The following is a 20,188-nucleotide window of genomic DNA, read 5'->3' as shown; positions in this document are numbered from 1 at the left end:
CTGCATTTAAGCTGGCACAGTTGCCCACTTAATAGTGCTTTTGTCTCACAGTGTTTACTCCCCAGGCATAATTTAGTTATGGATGACTACTGGATGTCTTTTGCAGGATATGCCTGTGCTCACATGAGTTTCCAACTATAATTCCAATTCAGTGGACAACCCAAGGACTGGATGCCAGGTCAGTTGGCACTTCTAAACTGCTTAATTATGAGAGTGTGTGTGCATCACTGCCACTTTGCCAAGTATTCTGCAGCTATGTGAGATGGTGGGAAGATGAAGAGAGCTCCACAAGAGATTCCAGTTAATGGTGACTCATTCATGGACTGTGGAATACACATGGGGTCTGGATGGTGTTTTGGCCTTGGAATCCTACAAGTTTATTTCTCTAACATCCCACAGCTGGAGTTTTTATTTTCTAGTCCTCCCTGGCCATCTGACTATAGTTTATAATAAAGCTGAACATTAAGATTCTCCACTGTTACACATAAATGTTATTTTTTATTTTCTATTTGTAGACATTTTTAGATATTACTATTGTAAAACAACTTGAGCTACATTTATGTATGAAAATTAGCTATATAATGAAACGTTGTTATTGCTGTTGATTGTTTTTACATGTCACGATGCCAGTGAATGCCTTGCAAAAGACTGGCAACTTTTCTGAGCTGTTCCCATCTTGAGCACGGGAAAGGTGCTACATAAATAATATTTATTATTATTATTGTCTGTTGTATGGTGCTTCTGAGAGATGTTATGGCTCCTCTTGACCCTTTGGTCTAGAAGATGGACGCATGGCCATTGCATTTTCAATATTTTTTAATACTTAAAAAAAAAATGTTAAAAATCATATGGCTTACATTTTCTTGCTTAGAAAACAAAAATAAATATGCTGTATAAGTACAGAAATATGTACAGTAGTTCAATCAATCAATGTTTTGCAAAAGCATGAATAAATAGGGTACTGAATAAATAACAACTACAAAAGTGAGCCCTCTAAAGGTCTAGAAGCGCCCCCCCAGCCTTCAGTCTCTTAAACTCTGCTTACCACTGCATCTTGCAGCAAATCCTCAAGTCGAGTCACTGTGATAGAGCGGTCACAAGAGTACTTCTTCTTCATGGACTCCTGCATTTTCTTAAGGTATTCTTCAGACTCCTTAACATCTGAGAAAAACTAATCGTAAAAGATAATGGTGAGTAAATAAAACAACTGTACTTACAGCTAAATTCACAACAGTATCGAACAACATATATAGCGTCATTCACGGCTGATGTTACAAACATTTTACAAGGCAGTTGGTGTTATAGAATAAACAAAAATAATGAATTACATGCACAGATCAGCAACACCAGAAGTAAAACAGCAAATTTATATTTCATTAATTAATAATTTTTTTACAATTAATATCTGCCAAGTTGTATTCTGTATGGTCCTTTTAATTTACTACATTGCAAAAAGGATAAATGCAAGAAGGTTGCAACTCTGAGAATAAAACATCTCGGGTAAGGTTTGCCTACCTGGAAATAGGCCGTGTTCTCCTTGAGGTGGGCCTCAATACAACAGCATAACTGTAGTATCCAGCTCCACTGAGTCTGAAGAGCTGCCATGAAAGCCTTAAAAATACAGACATAAAGAAAACTAAACTCACAAAAGCCAAGAAATTAAAGAATGACAGTTGTTTTATTATCAAAATGTGCACGGATGAGCAAAAAGCAACTCAACACAACGGAAATAAGATGGGGAATTAGAACTGGATGGAACAATGAAGCAGAAAATTGTTTCATAAAATGAAATGTAAAACTACAAAAGCCAAATTAAAAAATGCTTAATCCTGTATAATTTACAGAATTCCTTTTAAAGTTCTAAAGTAATTGTTGCTAAAAAATATGCTAAACATGTATCAAGTTTCATGACAATTTACTTTTCCATCCTGAATATAATAAATTGACTTGCTTATCAATTTGATTACCCTGTTAATTGTAGTTACCCTGGGAATTGCATTAATCTGGCATGGAGTTGGTAAAGGGCTGAAAAGAGGCAGTTATAATAGTAATAATAATAATGCATTTTATTTATAGAGGCACTTTACATTAGCAGTAAATCTTAAAGTGCAACATAAAAAGATTAAACAAAGGCAAGGCAAGATAAAAACACAGATAAAAAAACAATAATTATAGCATTCTTGTTAATATGCTTACCTAAATAGTTGTTAAAATGTAGTTACCTACCAATGACTCCATCTGCAGTGGGGTAATGGTGAAATGACTTACTAGGAGGTTGGTAGAGAGGGAAGATATTGAGATGTTGAAAGGGATAGAAAATTTGGAAGTTGTGGGCAAGCAGCATTTTGTGAGGTTTTATGGTGGCAAGCGAATATACAGTAGAGGGACAGCATGGTTTGTTTTGTGTCACAATCTAGTTTGTTGTATATTTATGGTTTATTCATAATCTCGGAATGTGATTATTGCTTTAATAAATTTACTATTTTTTAAAAAACTGTTAAGCTGTTTTTTGGAATTTTTTTCTATATTTTGGAGTGAATTGCAGGAGGCACTCCATTAGAATATATAGAATATATTTAAAAATAAATATATATATATACACACATATATATATAGTGAGGGATTGCCGGCCATATATTCCGGCCAACACCTCTAAGCCGCCAGATGGAGCCCTCCTTGCAGCATGGAGGTGCCCCGAATGCTAGCAGGGAATCATGGACCTTGGAGTTTTTCTTCACAGCCCTGCTGGATACCATGGGGGCCACCAGGAGTCGCTGCAGGGAGGCCCAGGGATTTATGCTTTCTGTATAGCCCGGAAGTATTTCCAAGTCATGGGAACGGAAGAAATGATGTACTTCTGGGCTGAAGAAAAGGAGAACTTTTTACCTGACCCGGAAGTGATAGAAAGTCACTTGGACTGAGGGACAGAACCACTTTTGGGTCAAGGACTATAAAAGGATTGTGGGAAATCCCAGACATTGAGCTGAGCTGGGTGGAAGGGTGGCAACGCGTCTGGGAGTGGAGGATTAATTATTGATTGTATTATTGTGTATTATATGAGTATAGTGGAGTGTAGAGTGCTTAGTGCACATTATTATTATAAAATAAAGTCATATTGGACTTTCATCTGGTGTCTGACGTCTCAAACAAGGGGTCGACAGTGCCTCTGTTACAATATATATATATATATATATATATATATATATATATATATATATATATACACACACACACACACACACACACATATAAACACAATAAATACAGAATATACAGACAGAGCATAAAGTATATACTTTCTGTCTATATAATATATATATATATATATATATATATATATATATATATATATATATATATATATACATATATACAGTATACACACAAACACGCATGCACGTACACCACATAGTTACATTATTAAATAAAACCTGTAAGTGATGCACAGCTAGCAACTTTAACATGCCATGGGAATATGAAAAAAAATGCTCATTCATCTGTTGCACACATTATTAAATGAAAGTGATGTTAAGAGCAGCAGTGCACCCTGAAACAACTAAGTTAAATTCTAACAACATTGAGTGGTGAATCATTATGTGAGCACTTAAAGTAATAAGAAATAAATAGCCTTTGCCATTTTAGGCCTTGAATCTATCAGCCTAAATTGTCCAGGGAGAGATCTGTCTGCTTACCTCAATAGTTTTTCTGCCAGGGTGCCCCTCCTTCAGCAGTCGCTCTCCGGTAGTCTGAGTGTCATTTATCTTCTTCTCCTTCTGCTCTAATTCTCGCATCAGTCCCTGAAATAAAACAAGATATGTTTAGCACACTTTATCATTCTTGTACTGCTGATTATCATTTACTCTTGTGCTGAATGTCGCACAAAATTGTAAATAATAGCAGAAAAATTGTCTGTGAATGTTTCTATGACATATGTAGACACTTTTATGTCATATTTAGAATCAATTTTTCTCATCACTAATGTTCATTTTACTATCCTTTTTATGAACGATCACTGACAACAATATATTCTAGTTTTTTAAAGGTATATTTGATATAAAGACATCATGGTAGTACAGTGATTCACTCTACAACCTCACAACTTCAGGAAGTTGAATTGTAATCATTGTTCACACACCAGGGGCCTCATGTATAACGCCGTGCGTAGAACTCACACTATAACATGGCGTAAGCACAAAAGCGGGATTGTGCGTACGCACAGAAAAATCCACATGCAGGAATCTGTGCGCACGCATACTTTCACGTTCTTCCACTACATAAATCCCGATCGGCGTGAAAAGTAACGCACGTGCACGCGCCTTCTGTCCCGCCCCAACTCCTCCCAGAATTACGCCTCTTTCAATATGCAAATCAATATAAATAGCCTTCTGTGAAAAGACAATGGGAAAAGCACGGGGGAAATATAAGAATTTCAGCGAATACCAAGTGGAGGAAAAGGAAAAACATACTATTTGTTGGTTTAAGCAGTGGTATAATCAACAAAAGAAAGTTGATCGAGTGACAGAGTGTCGGAGAAACTCGAAGGCTCAACTTCACAAACTCGCACAGTGCCCGAAATAAAAAAGAAATCACATATCAAAGTCGCCATGAAAAGGCGAGTCGTAGCCCACCGTCTGAGTGTCATATGAAAGCTTATCAGGGTACAGAAAAAAAAAATAGGCACACAGTGGGAAAAAAGTACGAAATGTCAACTTTAATCTCAAAATTTCACGTAGTTTATTTTGCCATTAAAGTACAACATCATAAACTTCATCTTAAAATCGTTTATTTTACTAGTTTCTCAAGTAGCACGTTAAATGCTTTGTTCTGTATTTGATCTTCTATGTGCTCTATGTATGTGAATCACTACGTGCTTCCGTTCTTTCTCATTCTCCGACACAGAATCCATTACATTCGTGATATTACAGCTCTCTGAATAATTAAAATACTGACATGTATACGTGATATCATTGTCATGATGATAGGAATGAAAGCATGTTATTAAACATGGGAACACGGTGGCGCAGTGATTGTGCATATCTCACGCAAGAGGCTTGCTGCGCCATGTGCGACCTTCGATGAAATAATTTATTACAGAAGTACTGTCTCTTTCAAACGTACTAACCTCCAATTCCTGTCCTTACTTTTCTTTCTCCAAATGACCAATCGCCACACAATCAGCTCTGTAATAGACGTTAAGCCATCTGTAAGCTTAGAACGCCGATTCTTCAAAACTTTTAAGGAACATCAAAATATCTTCGTAGTAAATGTTTAATTATTCTATCCGTCTATCTTTCCAGTGTCGCGTCAGCGCAAGAATACAACGCAATGCAGGAACAATCCCTGAGCTAGCTAGCGCTGCGGCACCGTGTCCTCACATGTTTAATTATTAACAATACAGATTATTTAAATGAAGTTAAAGTTTTAGCTGTATAATATAATCAACATATTTTGCTGCATTTCATCTTAAAAATGAATACCGTCATCATATGTAAATACGCACTTTATAAAGTGGCGCAGGTTGTGCAATATTATAACTGTAGTGCAAGTTTACAGTGAGGTGATTGTACTTATAAGTAAACAGTTATATAAGGAGCAGTTGATGGACTGATTGAGTGCGTTTAGAGTTCTTTTTCTAAACCGCAAAGTCCGTACTGGGAAGTCTCTATAAAGCGTTTTGCCATGGCTGAGTCAGCGTCTGCTTCATGCTGTATACCGATATTTCAGCTGCTGCTGTGATTCCCCACTCAGATACAGTGAAATAAATACTCCGAGTGGTGCAGCGAGAGTAATATGGAAAAAGATGATCTGCTGTGGCAACCCTTAACGGGAGTAGCTGAAAGAAGCAGAAGATGCAGTGAGAGTTACAACGCTAAAGCAGTTATGGTATTTGGAATACTATGACTATTCCCTGGACCATTATATTGCTGCAGGTTAATTACAATCAGATGCATTACACTAATAAACAATATGCAGTTAGTTTCAGTGTATTTATAAAGCCGCGTCAGGAATGTGGATCTAAGAAAGAAAGGTGATCACACAGGAACAGTAGCACTGCTTTGACGCTGGGTGCCGCCAGTCTGCAAAACCGATCGGAGAAATTGCGTACGCCAAGGTATGAGTTACCGTGGAAATGTGCGTGGCTTTACGCCAAGTTTAGGTTTTATACATCGCGATTTGAGCGTGGAAAGGTTCGTACGCAACATTTCTGTGCGTACGCACCGTTTATACATGAGGCCCCAGGTGTGTGGCATTTATGCCTTTTCTTCTTAGCCCACCCAAGCAGCATAACACATCTTTTGGGAATGTCACCGGACATGCTGAGTACTCAAAGAGAAACCCACGCAAATAATAAGCCAAGTCCAGGCAGACAATGACAGGAAGTGGTCAGGGAAACAGCTCTAATTAATGCACTACTGTATCACAAATTAGGTTAACTAATGACTTGGCTTTACATTAGATTAACATGAGCATAAGTACACTCAGCAAATGGACTAATACCCCATTTGGGATTGATTCCTGTTTTGCACCTGATCCTTTTGGAATAGGTTCCAACTCCCTGTGGCCATAAAACTTTGATTAATATGCTGCCATTGAATAGTCGCATACTTCATTTTGATGCCCTGAGAGTAATTGTTTAATTAGCTGGATGGTGTTCACATTTATAGATTGCTACAAAAAATCTGTTAAAGATCAAAAGAAAAAATAAAAATAAAAAGAGAACAAAGCAAAGACCTAAACCAGAACCCTTTTAACAATATTTTGTTTCATTACAAGACAAGTCTTTTGAAGAGTCTTTCCTTTAAATTTTTATATTTCGATATTTAAATGCTACCTTGTGCATCTGGCTGTCTTTTATAGCATAGTAATGAAGATATTGTGGTTTTGTGTGCATCATATACCTAGCAACCAAACAGCATCACAGTACCAAAGTGGCGGCACCCATGAAAACACACAAAATTGCAATGCGGTGATGGATATACAGCAAGGATGATACAAACATTCTGGAGGACTGTGTTAGGGTGAATGTCCTGTTGTTGTCAAAATTATTCTAATGTTATAATTTATAGCAAAATCACCAACATATTCCTGATACAATAATGACAACATTCGTAAGAGGTCAGACATACAGAGTAGTTGTCCTTCTTTGCGGTCATGTTTGTGTTGCGGTCACTCCAGTCATAGTTAACCTCCTCTTCTTCTTTATCATTAAGCCACATTAGCTCTTTAGTAGCTGAAGAGACAAAGTTGTGGAGACTCTCTAAGTTGTTTAACCGGGATTTGGAAGAATTCTGTGAATAAACAGAAAATGGTAAGGCATGGCCTACTTTTCTTTCTTTTGCTTCTTTTGACACATCATATACAGTATATGAGTGCTGCATGTGTGTAAAACAATCTCTTACCAGTAGTTTGGCATATTGCAGATCAAGTTTTCCAAGGTATTCCCTGTAGGAGCCTCTGCTATTTGGAGACAACTGCATCTGGGATAAATAGAATACACATACATGTTTTAAAAACTAAATGACTGTTATCAAGATCTGACTCTGTAATGAACATAGTAGTAATTATTAAGTTATATTTGTATTTAACCTGAAAGCCCAACATATAGAATGGGAGGCAGGAACAGCAAGTATATAAAGTTTACATGGCAAAATGTAAAATCAAATTCAACTACAAGAAACAAAAAAATCAATGATCTGCTTCTGTCTCTCATTCTGCAGGCTGATTCACCCTTAATGAGTGTCAACTTTATATTCTACAGAAGTGGTATAAATTTGTTCTTTATCAATATGGATTTATAAAATGCCTATTATGGTGCAGGCACTCTACAAAGGGAAAATATATAAAAAAAAATAAACAAAACTTCTACCTTGGAAAGAAAATTCAGTCTCCAAACCTAAGTAATAAAATTCTCATTCTAACAGATTACATCTTGCCTGAAGAAGGGGCCTGAGTTGCCTCGAAAGCTTGCATATTGTAATCTTTTTAGTTAGCCAATAAAAGGTGTCATTTTGCTTGGCTTTTCTCTTCATTCTAACAGAAAATAAATGTCTTAATTGTAGTGTTGCAGCTGTTTGTCTTCAACTGCCATCTTAACACTGGTCAGGGTAATGTATTTTCAGGTTGTTTCAATTATGCAAAAATTTTTGTCAATTAAAACTTATCTTCCAAATATAATGCATCTTTATATTCTACTTCTAGACATCTTGTGATGGCCATTGATCGTTGGATTACTACTTTGTTTTCTGTTTTTCTGCACAATGAATAACTGCATGTAAAAATGAATTCAATATGTCCATTGAGGAGCTTCAGTTTCTTTACTACTGTCAGCTTTCATCTATAAAATAAAACACTGCTGAAAAAGTAATCTACTGGCATTATCAATGCCAGTGACATTTCAGACACAGTGCTTTTACTCTGTAGAATGTTAAATGTTTATTTAGATATAGATCATAATAGTGCTATGCTGAAATAGTAACAGTAAAGTGTTACCTCATCTGCTCGTGCCCGCTCAATTTTGGCACGGAAGTCGTCAATGGATTGATGCAGCCCACGATGACTGCCAAGCTGAGACTCAACAGATGGAAGGTCCACGCCCCATTCTGCTCCATCAAGACGTCTTTGGTTTTCCTCCACCCAAGCTAGCAGATCCTGTATGTAGCGTAGTGTCACATCATCAAGTTCTGGTCTCTGCCTTGGTGATGAAGCTACGGGTATCGAAGTCATGGTTATCTGAGTTTGCGTAACTCCAGACTTCAGACGCAGGTTGTAGTCAGTGCGCAAGGCCACAAGGCGTTCGTGGAGGCGATAAACCCTACAATAACAATCATGAATACACTTTTAAATAGCTGGGAAATGAGTCTAAGAGCAAAGCACAGCAAAAGAAAAGTTCTAAAGTACAGTACATATCTTCATATCCTTTAATTAAATTTATTTATTTTTAAAAAACATTTAATTTCATAAACCAGGGGTGTCAAGCTCAATTTAATATAGAGCCAAATACAGAACTTTATACAGTATATCCATTGTGGACTGGAACACATCAAACTGCCATCACATTTTCTTTACAAACGAGACACATACAGTAGGTAACTCTTTGCCCATTGCAATCATATATTCTACCTCATCTCTCTCTCCCCTCTTTATCAGCTTTTTTTTCTTGGGCCCTGCAAATTTTTAGAAAACATACCAGAAGAAACAGGACTGAAATGAGAACTTGGTAAAAAAGGTACATCAGAGAATAAAGTTGAGTGACAGATGAAGTTGGGACAAATGTGAGAAAGTAAATTACATCCGCTCACACCTGCATTAACATGCGTCACACTCGGACGCCATTTGTCCACATTACAAAGCTGGGTATAAACCACCTAAAAGACTAATTGTGTAGGGCGGTGACAGCAGTGAGGTAAGCCAGTGAAGGGTGGTCAGCCCTGACAACTGTGCAGCTTTAAAAAGAAAGCATAGCAGCAGCAACTGCATGTTTAAAGTTGAGCTATAATCTCCTTCATTAACCTGTCACATCTTTGGTATAATGCTAAAACACTAAAGTTCTTAATGGCAGAGTGGCACTTTTTCTGGTTGGGGCAGTTTTCTTTTTAATGATGGTTTAGTGGCTGCAGTGCACTGTGCTGTGTAGACAAACACTAGAAGACATTGAGCACACATTTTAGTGCCATGTTTAAATGTAATCTGGGTAAGTTTTATATAATATAATCTATATATGAGATGCACATGGTGTTTGAAAAAACTATATGTAACATGTTTTGAATATTTATGAAGTGTGCTGCTTTAAAAAGATCCAATGGCATTAGGTTTGACACCCCTGCTATAAGGGATCACATCAGTATGGCAGGTATGCAAGCAGCATTCCACAACACTGATGGTCACACACTCCGCTGTAAAGGACACTCACTCACACATCTATGTTCTTTCATACAAGGCCAATTCAGAGTTGTCAGTCTTGTATATCTTTGAGATGTATGAAGTAAACCTGAGGAAATACCCTGGAAAAGTCCACATGGAAAACATGCAAACTCATACATATAAGAAATACGAGCCTGGAATACTATAACTACTGAACACTTAGTGTATATGCAAGCATTTACTCTATAAAATGAAATGACCTGGTGGAGAAAACTGCATTTACAGCCAATAATTCACAAGTTTCCATCTGCCTATCAAACCCTCACAAACAGGCCACAGATTTGAAATTTCAAAAGATGACAAGATGATGTGTACTCCTAACAGGAAAAAGTAATTTTGTACATGTGAACATGAGGTCTGCACATCTGCTGTTTAGAGACATTGTCTTCTTGGCATCATCAGAAAGTGATCTCTGGTGAACAATGGAACAGTTCACAGCTGAGTGAGATGCAATGGCGATGAGAATCAACTCCTCCATATCCAAATCTGAGGTCATGATCCTCTCCCAGGAGGAGTGGTATGTTCCTTGCCGGTAAGGGGTGAGGAGATGCCTCAAAACGGAGTTCAAATACTTTGTAGTCTTATTCATAAGTGAGGAAAGAGCTAATCATTAGATTGATCAAAGCATCTGGGCAGAAACATCAGTTTTATTGGAAACTGGTGGTGAAAGGAGGTAAATCATTGGATGAAGCTGTCAATATACTGATCAGTTTACAATTCCATCCTCAAATATGGTAGTGAGTTCTGGGTATTGACCAAAAAACTACAAACAGACAGTTTTCTGCATAGGGTTGCTGGGTTTGCCCTCTGTGATATAGTGAGGAGCTCAACTATAGAGTACGCTCCTGAACTGGAGCCAATTAAGGTGGTATGGGTATGTAGTTAGGATGCCCCAGGTGTCTCTCACTGCAAATTTATAAGACATTGACCACTGGGAGATGAAAGAGGGAGAAACTCAGAACATGATGGAGCAATTATATTGTTTGATTGTTCCAGTAGTGTGTCAGTATTTCCCAGTAAGGTAGGAAGAACGAAACTGTGGCTAGGGAGTCCTATGCAGCACATCTCATCATGGAAAAGCTGAAAGATCCCTCTATTACCTCCTCACTAAGATATTGATCACAATGCCATCTATGAGATTGTCAAGACCATGAATTATAAGGCAGAAAGTACTCTTCTTTACCAAGAAATCACTACATTACAAAGCCAGTTTCTCATGTAAATTTATTTTAAAATTATAATCAGCACTGAAAATGTAAATCTGCCTTACTACATAGAGTAAAGTTCCTTAACATGACACAGGTACCAAAGTTAGGCCGGGTTTACACTTCACGCGATGAGGTGCATGCACCAGCAGACACTACTGCTATGCAAGTGGTGTACTGTTTATACTTGCACACGTACTTTATGTAAATCTGTAGGATTCCGCCAGGTGGCAGTGTGAAACATCATCACGTCGAGAAACAACGTCTGCCTTCACTGTGCTGTGAATTACCCAAAACATCCATTAAATTTAGGACACCCCGCTTATATCCATCAATCCAGGGACATACCCATTCTAGGAAGTATCGGGCGTGAGGCAGAAACAATCCCTTGACGGGGCAAGCACACACATACACTAGCGTCATTTTAGCATCACCAAATCCACAAACCTGCATGTTCTTGGAAAGAAACCGGAGCACACTGTGGAAACCCACAAGGAAAACATAAAAACTCCAGGCAGGGAACACCATGGACACGACTCCCTGCGAGACAGCAGCGCTACCGCTCTGCCACTACATATGTAATTATTACCAGTATTCATTATTTAAATGAAGTTAACGATTTATCTGTAAAATGTAATATACATGCTTTAACACATTTCATCATGAAAGTGATATCAAGTATATCAAATATATCAAGTATAAATCTAAGGATTCTAAATGTGCAGACAGCTGGAGTATCAAAAATTTAATGTGTTCTGTGTGGCAATTGCTGGCACTGCAACTGCCAGCACAGGAGGAAGCCCCAGAAGCACATAGAGATTAACAGCTAGGTCAGTTTCAAGATGACATTTACGACGGTCTACTTTAATGGCAAAATAAACTACGGGGTTAAAGTGGAAATTTTGAGATTAAAGCCAAAATTTCCACTTTAATCACAAAACAGACCTTTTCACTGTGTCCCTAATTTTTTTTCTATGTGTCTTAAATATGCTGCCGTACATTCTGATGCTGTTGTGAAGGTGCAAAAAATCTGTGTGATGCTTGAAAATAAAAGCCTCACCAATACATTTGTATGTCAGGATTTTCCTTCACCTCACTGAACCATTCATCAAACATCGAAGCATGCACATTGATCCTGAAGGTCAGGTCATTGCTGTCACATGTTGATAGTAAACAGAAACTCTGATGTCACGTTCCAACTTGAACACACTGCACCCCCCCCCCCCCCCCAATGTTTTGCTGGTAGTGTAACTCGTGCACACATTGTGTTAATTTCTGAGGACGTGCTCAGAGGACACATCAAATGAACGCTGAGAATGTGTGGCAGCCATGATTTGTGCTCGTACACGTTATAAGCATGAAGTATAAACCGGGCCTAACGATGAAATGAAGTCAATAGCTAATCAGCCCAGTATTCTACAATACCTTCTATACATCTGTTCTGCCTGAGGGTGGCGTCCATCTTTTAGTGTCTGAACATCGTTAAAGAGGATGCGGATCATTCCATCTGCTTTATCCAGGTCCCTCTCGATCTCTGCTGAGTTCTGGGGCGACTTTCCAGCATTCAGCATACGTAAATCCTGTAAACCGGAGAAAAACTGATGCTTTTAACTTAATCATTTAGGTATAAACAATTACAAATCTTTGCTTTTTTAATCCACTAGGAAAATAAGTAAGAATAACTATGAATATTTTATTGTTATTGTACCGTCTGTAAGAGAGTGTCCACTTGATTCAGCTGTTCTTCACACACACCGGAGTCCATCTGAATCTTGGCAACTATTCTCTGTAGTCGTTCTAATCTGTGGAGAAAATCCAAACCATGTCTTAGCATTAGACTCACTATTGATTATATCATGATGTAACATAACATTTACTAACATGCTTAACACAATTTAGAATTATGGAATGTGAAAAAAAAAAGAATTATGGGGTGTAAAAGCAAAAGGCAGGAATCAACCTTTGATGTGGTTCAAGTTCATTGTAATGGGGACTCATCTACACTCACATCAAACTATTAATAAACCTTATATACATTGTGGGGAACAGCCCGGACACAGACAGGTAGACATCATTTAAATCACCACACATGCTTTATTTACACTATTTACAAATATACTGCACAACCCAGTGCCCCTGCACCAATTACCCGTTAGTCCAGGCCTCTTCTCCTGACCGCCTCCACCCCTCTCCTCCAGGCTTCGTCCTCTTCCACCCGACTCCAGCTGCTGAATGGAGGGAGGCGGCCCCTTTTATGTTCACCAGCACGTGCTCCAGGTGCCTCCCGATGAACTTCTGCTGGCACTTCCTGGTGTGGCGGAAGTACCGGCTGCGCACCCAGAAGCACTATGGGTGTCCCTGGTCTTCTTTTCCCCAGCACTTCCGGGTGTGGCGCAAGTGCTGAGGGCCTGGGCTCCTCAGGCATCGGGGTGCCTCCTGGTGGTGACCATGGACCCCTATAGGGTTGAGCTTCCATGCTCCTTTCCCATGGTCCCCATAGCCACCAGGGTGGTCGCCCCCTCGTGGTCCGGAGGAGGCGTAGTCCCTCTTCCGGTCCTTCCAGGCGTCCCAGTTGGGTTCCGCCCCGAGCTGCTTGCCACAACATGTAGAAAAAGCCACACATACACTGGGAGAATGGGCATCTTCCACACGTGGCTTGTAATCAAACCTAGGCCCTCAAGCCAATAGGTGGCACTGCTAGCTAGACTATTCTAGAAAGAATATTTTATTTCCCTAAACTATATAAATAACTAATTTTTTTTGACAGTGCTGAAAAATTATTAGCATTAAACTAATTTTTTACAAAATATCCCTTGCCTTGTATTATGAATCCCTTTATTAATTACATATATTGGTTTAATATACGGTATTAGAATGTACTACTGTTTTATTTCCTCTTACTGACCATTTTCAGTTATAGCTTTCACTTTACAAAAACAAATAAAACGCAACACAGAATAAAAATTTTTAAGACTTACAATTTATATAAAATTTTCCTTGTGTAGAATTCCAGAGTATAAAGAAAATAAAGAGTTATATAAAAGAAAAACACGGCCAGACCCAACTCAGGCATCTGCTTAGCTGTGTAGCTCAAGAAGAAGACTTTTGTTTCTGGATACTTGTGTTAAAGCCAATCAAGTAGCACTGAAGTCTTGTGACAACTCCCTCCGCCTTCAACAACTGTCTTTTCTTGTGATATAAAAATGTGAAAATGCAATTGCTATTAGAAAAAAAAAATCTCTCTTCATTGGCTTGCCAGATTCTTCGAGAGATGTTAAATGTTATTTTATGGTATGAGTAGTTGGACTTTGATGAAAAGGCGTGCATACATCTATACATTGTACAGTGGGAGTGTGTAATACCCAAATGTGTATGAAATGAGAGCACTTTTATTTTTGTTTCACTCAATCACACATAGAGGGCAGCACAGTGCATAGTATCACAGTGGCAGTGCTGCTGCCTGGCAACTAGGATGCCAAATCCAAGGTCTTCCCTGTATGGAGTTTGCACGTTTGCCCCATATTTAGGTGGGCCTCCACAAGGTATTCTTCTTTCCTCCCAAAGTCCAAAGGATGTACATTACTCAGTACACCCCCAAAAGAGTAAAGTCTGAATACTTTCTATGTGATTCTCTACCATAAAAATAATAATTGTCCATCACACTGCCCATGTAAGACAATATTAATAAAGTACACAGAGACGTGGGAGTTAGAGAATTCACTAAACACAAAATGAGCTTTTCAAAGTAGTGTCTTGGTACCTTTAGCCTTGTTTTACATACATAACAGGCATTAGTGGCCTACAAAGATGACTGCACTCTGTGTGACCGGTCTGTTTTCAAACTGCATAACTAACCGTAGCCAGATCCTTTAGTAATAAAGTCAAATTTCTAAAGACCAGAAAAAACAAATAGCATATGACAAGGCGTTCTCTTCTGTTTTGGGTGTGGCATCCTTTAACACATTTCAAATATCACATATTACTTTTTACGAAATAAACAGCATGATCAGTTATTCACCAGGCAATAAAACAAAATTTTGCTTTAGTATAAATGTAATTATCAAGGTAGAATATGTCTTTTAAACACGTTTTAATCTTTTTCCCTTATGTTTTTTCTTAGGAACAATATCCAATCTTTGTCAGTTCCAGAAATATCACTCTTTGACACATTAATAAACGTGTCAGGGTAAAGCATGAAAAAAAAAAAAGACATCACAAGGCACACTCACCCAGAATCTCTTAGTTTGGAACAATGTACAGTCACAAGCTTACCTAACATGCAGAAAAAACAGCAAATGGAGAACATGCAAACTTCACACCAAGAGTGACTGGCCTGCAAATCACAGTCAAGTCCTCAGTGCAATAAAGCAGCAGCAGTTCTAACTACTGTGCAAAAAGGTAAGGAAACTGTACGAATTAACAAAATGAAACATTTGTTGTTTATTATATTGTTATATAACTTTGTTAGAAACAACAGTGGATATTATATGCACCGACACATAATTATATAACAGAGTGTTTTTCTAAGAGGCTTATTTTCAGTATAGCTGATCGGGTGGGCTGCACAACAGGCACAGCAGAAGTGTGGCTTTTTTACATGGAGGAGGGAGGTGACTGAAGGAAACACCAGTGTTTTGATTAACCTAAAACAATCAATTAATTTCTCCAGCTGCCTTTACATTATGTAGCCAGACTGCAAGGAGCTTATCCTAGCAGAATTGTGTATATACAAGTACAGCCGTGGCTTGTACACATAGAACCTCTCATACTAGACCACATTTCAGCTGCCAAGTAATATACTGTATCAGGTATATTTTCTGATGTTGGATGGGTCTGTATAAAGTCAGATCAACATAAAAAGGTTGATTGGCCCACAAATCAAATCCATGTCTCTGGAGCCATGCATTAAACTCTGTGCAAACATGTAATATCAGCACAACTGAAACAACTATCCCTCTTAAACCTAAAAGGTGATGTGGGAAATGTAGTACTGTGAGAGCAAGTGAGGTGTCCATTAAGAAAGTCAGGTATGGATGAATAAGTGCATTCAGTGATATTTAAGAAAGTGAAAAGGACAGGACATTGTAAAAACTATTAGATGAAGATGGGGCTTCATCAGGAATCGCATTCTGAATGAGCTGCATTTTCAGTACAACTGGAGTTGCTGAAATGGAAAGCCAGCATGAAAATGAAATTCCTGAAGGTGAAAATATGAATGACCACAGGAGATATGGGCTTACTTGTAAAGATGTGGATACATGGCAGTGCAAGGTGTACCATAAAGCTAGCATGAAAATTACATTGCCGAGAAATATGGCTGTAGGTTAATCATTAGAAGATATGGTGTTACTTAGAAATTTGTGGATACATGGCAGTGGAAGGTGTACCGTAAAAACACTGGGCTATTAAAAGTGGGCTCATGAACAATGCAATGATGCTGTATATTATGCATCATATAGAACAACTAAGTGTGACTGAGGAATTCCATATGCTGATACAGTCAGTCAGTCATTTTCCAACCTGCCATATCCTAACACAGGGTCACGGGGGTCTGCTGGAGCCAATCCCAGCCAGCACGGGGCGCAAGGCAGGGCACCAGCCCACACACCAAGCACACACTAGGGACAATTTAGAATCACCAATGCACCTAACCTGCATGTCTTTGGACTGTGGGAGGAAACCCATGCAGACACGGGGAGAACATGCAAACTCCACGCAGGGAGGACTTGGGAAGCAAACCCAGGTCTCCTTACTGCGAGGCAGCAGCGTTACCACTGCGCCACCGTGTCACCCCACTAGCAAATCCCAAATTTAGCAATCAGTAATGTAGTATTTTGGAAAAATTTATTCTAGTACTTGTATGATATCGTATGAAGATGGAAGCACACACTTAATAGTGTTATTTAGAGTTGCAAACAAGATTTTCTTGTAGCAGCCAACAATTCAAGGAGATGCTGGAAAAGTTGTCTGAGGATTAGTATGGTATAAGGGAGTGAGACATGACAGATGAAAACAGAATATGAAGCAAACAAACAGTAAGAAGGACTGAAAAGAAAATGATCTGGAATGTACGTGTGGTAACACACAGTGAAAAGAAACAGCCCAGGGCAGTTTAGGCTAAGGGATATAAAAAAAAATCATGAATGACTTAGCTCACAGATTCATAAGTTTACAGCAATATAATTGTCACAAGTACAGAGTAAAGTGAAATTCTTAGTTTCATGTGCTTAAACAACATGCAACACATTGCCAGACTCTGGAACAATGATCAGTGAGTATCACTACCTTACCTTGAAAATGCTGTCTTCTTAACCTAGAGGCCTTTGTCTTCCTTACATTAAAATATCTGTCTTCCTTATCTCAAATAACTACCTTACCTCAAAGTTAGAATTGTAACAGTATATGAAGTTAATATGAAAGTGCATTGAGAAGTGCAGATCAAACAGATGTGAGTGGAAGTGGTGAGAAGAAAGTACAGAAATGAGAATGATCAGGTATAAGGTGAGCAAACATTGAGAGTGCATGTCAAAAAAGAGACACGCAGAAGTAGTAATGGGTAACAACAGGAGAAAAAGTGGTCTTCTCCACTAAGTATGTCCAAAACTGCAGAAAGTGGAAGGAGACTTAAACTCAGATAATGGCTTTAAAAACTAGTCATTGTTGTATCTGTAAAAGTTACCTCTACTACTACTACCACTACAAACTACTTCTTTGAGAATAATTAAGGCTTGTATGCTATAAATTAAACCAAACTCCGATAATAATATTGTCAAATTAAAACAGAAATGTAAAATGCTTCTACAATTATTATAAACAAGAAAACATACAAATACAGTTCCAAGAAATCAATTGTTTACCTCTCTAATTCAGTCCTGAGAAGCCTTTCTCGTTCTAGCATTGCCACGTGAAGACGCCCCCATTCCTTTTCCACATCAATGGGGTGGTAGCCAGGAGGCACCTTGACTTGCCCTGCCTGAACTGCTCCCTGAAAACAGTGAAAAAGAAGACAGCAAAAGAAGAAAGATTATTTCAAAATTCCCCTTCATAACACCTGAGGCCCATCCCTTGTATGTTTTTAAATTCTCATCAGGTTTATGTAGACTTCACATGATGAATAACAAATGAAATGAAATTTTCAAGTCATGGAGTATTTGGGTGTGCTTATTAAAGTGTAGTGCTCCTGGGTTCAAATATAGTATAGTAACTGGTTTGTCAGTAGATGAAGGTGCAATTAAAGAAGCAAAGAATAATATTATAAAGGAATATTTCACAAACAGACTCTTATGCACTTGCATTTTAATTATAGGGACGCCATATCTATAGTATTATCTTCACCTCCTGGCGCAGGTCCCTTTTCTATATACAAGGGGGAACAGCATTAGTACTCACCAAAATGAACCAGAAATGACTGCACCTTAAAATAAAAATTAACTCACCTCAAAAGATTTATAAATGACCTTGGAGCGATTCTTGTCTGCCTCTTTAGCAAGAAGTTCTGTCTCTTTAAATTTTAGGAACTGACGCCACAGGATCTGCAGGGGAATAAAATTTTCATTCACATTAAATTTCTTTCTCAAATTACATATAAATGTAATGAATTATTATTATTATTATTATTATTTCTTTCTGCAATAAGTTTGTCCAAATAAGACTTGAAGAAATCATGAAGTATATACTAAAGTCTCAGTAGAATCATTAACTTCGATGTCTCTGAAAGATCATTTATGGATTAGGTTTTTGCCTGAAAAGAATTTAAAAAAGGCTTCTCAGAAATTAAGCTTATTGGTGTCAGCATGTGTGAGATAGATAGATAGATAGATAGATACTTTATTAATCCCAATGGGAAATGTGCAGTAGTCCACGCTTAAACATGTACTGTGAGCTTGAAGGTTTGGACATGAAAAAGTATTAACAAAGCTACAGTGCTATCAATTTGATAAATGTGTATACAGGCATTCACCCGGGTTACGTACGAGATAGGGACTGTAGGTTTGTACTTAAGCTGAATTTGTATGTAAGTCGGAACAGGTACATTATTTTAATACATGCTATTGTTGACTGACTGTAACCAAGTGCTCTGCCAATGAATGATGGAGTTTCACCTCTCTCTGACCTTTTTATTATTTCTACTTTATTTTCTATGGTGATGGTTTTTCTGTTCTTTACTGTTTCACCAGCACTTGCATCAGATTTGTGTTTCAGAGACATTGTTGAAGGTTGAAGACAAAAGATTAAGATGAGCTCTTCTGCACAGCACTGTACACGCTATCACAGCAGGAAGGCACCAGTCGTCAACACGTCTGATTTAATGACAAGAGACAACTTCCTGCTACGTACGCAACAGTAAATGAACGGGGGCATCAACGGGTGGTTCATCAGCCCACCTCACAGTCACCTCCACTACAGTATGCTGCCTGCAGTGTCTGCCCACCGAGAACGAACACGGTGTGGCCAAAGGCAGGTAGTGAATCGCCCCCATTCAATAGGCAGCCATCCGATACACACTACAATGCTACCCACCCCGCTGCCCCATTCACCCTCAATGGCCTCCGTTCAGTCACAACCGGGTCACCGCTTGCAGCCTTACCAGCCACCCACCGAGAATGAATGGGGCAGCCATGTGTGGTGGGCAGGCAGTGAAACCGCTTGCTGCCAGGAGCCACCCGAAGGACACTACACTGCGCGAGCAGCGAAATCCCCGCCCCCCCCCCCCCCCCCCCCCTCAGCCACCACTTACAGCGTCCCCATGCCGAAGATGACGGAGCAGTTACTGAGGCACATGCGTTGGTTGCAGCTGCGGCCCGTTCGTAAGTCGTAGGTCGGATGTCCGTAACCTGGGGACTACCTGTATTTTCAATATTAGTTCCTAGAGATTAATAAAACTACTCTCAGGCAAACAATTTTAACTATAAATACATATGGAATATTAAAGCACCTGTTCAAAAGCAAACATTCTATTACTTGAAAGTTAATATATAAAAAAGACAAATATACAGTATATTAAAATATCCATATACTCTAAAATATATTGTATAGTAAGGATATTAAAACTAGAATTTTTT

At 38.5% G+C, this 20,188-nt stretch overlaps 1 protein-coding gene across 11 annotated transcripts in view; it reads right to left on the bottom strand.

The window, feature by feature from the left end:
• The window catches only part of pleca (plectin a), an 828,744-nt gene that overhangs the window by 39,507 nt on the left and 769,049 nt on the right, over positions 1 to 20,188 (bottom strand). For all 11 annotated transcript variants that reach the window (XM_051935602.1, XM_051935603.1, XM_051935606.1 and 8 more), the window contains 10 exons: positions 18,563 to 18,658; positions 17,984 to 18,111; positions 12,835 to 12,928; positions 12,552 to 12,706; positions 8,491 to 8,812; positions 7,401 to 7,478; positions 7,128 to 7,289; positions 3,693 to 3,797; positions 1,516 to 1,611; positions 1,046 to 1,171 (listed from right to left, as the gene is read on the bottom strand). In XM_051935602.1, the coding sequence (XP_051791562.1) occupies positions 1,046 to 1,171; positions 1,516 to 1,611; positions 3,693 to 3,797; positions 7,128 to 7,289; positions 7,401 to 7,478; positions 8,491 to 8,812; positions 12,552 to 12,706; positions 12,835 to 12,928; positions 17,984 to 18,111; positions 18,563 to 18,658 (1,362 nt within the window). The remainder of the gene's footprint in view (positions 1 to 1,045; positions 1,172 to 1,515; positions 1,612 to 3,692; positions 3,798 to 7,127; positions 7,290 to 7,400; positions 7,479 to 8,490; positions 8,813 to 12,551; positions 12,707 to 12,834; positions 12,929 to 17,983; positions 18,112 to 18,562; positions 18,659 to 20,188) is intronic.

Source organism: Erpetoichthys calabaricus, chromosome 13, assembly GCF_900747795.2.
Source record: "Erpetoichthys calabaricus chromosome 13, fErpCal1.3, whole genome shotgun sequence".
Taxonomy (NCBI): Eukaryota; Metazoa; Chordata; class Cladistia; order Polypteriformes; family Polypteridae; genus Erpetoichthys; species Erpetoichthys calabaricus.
This window is presented reverse-complemented; position numbering and strand designations above follow the sequence as displayed.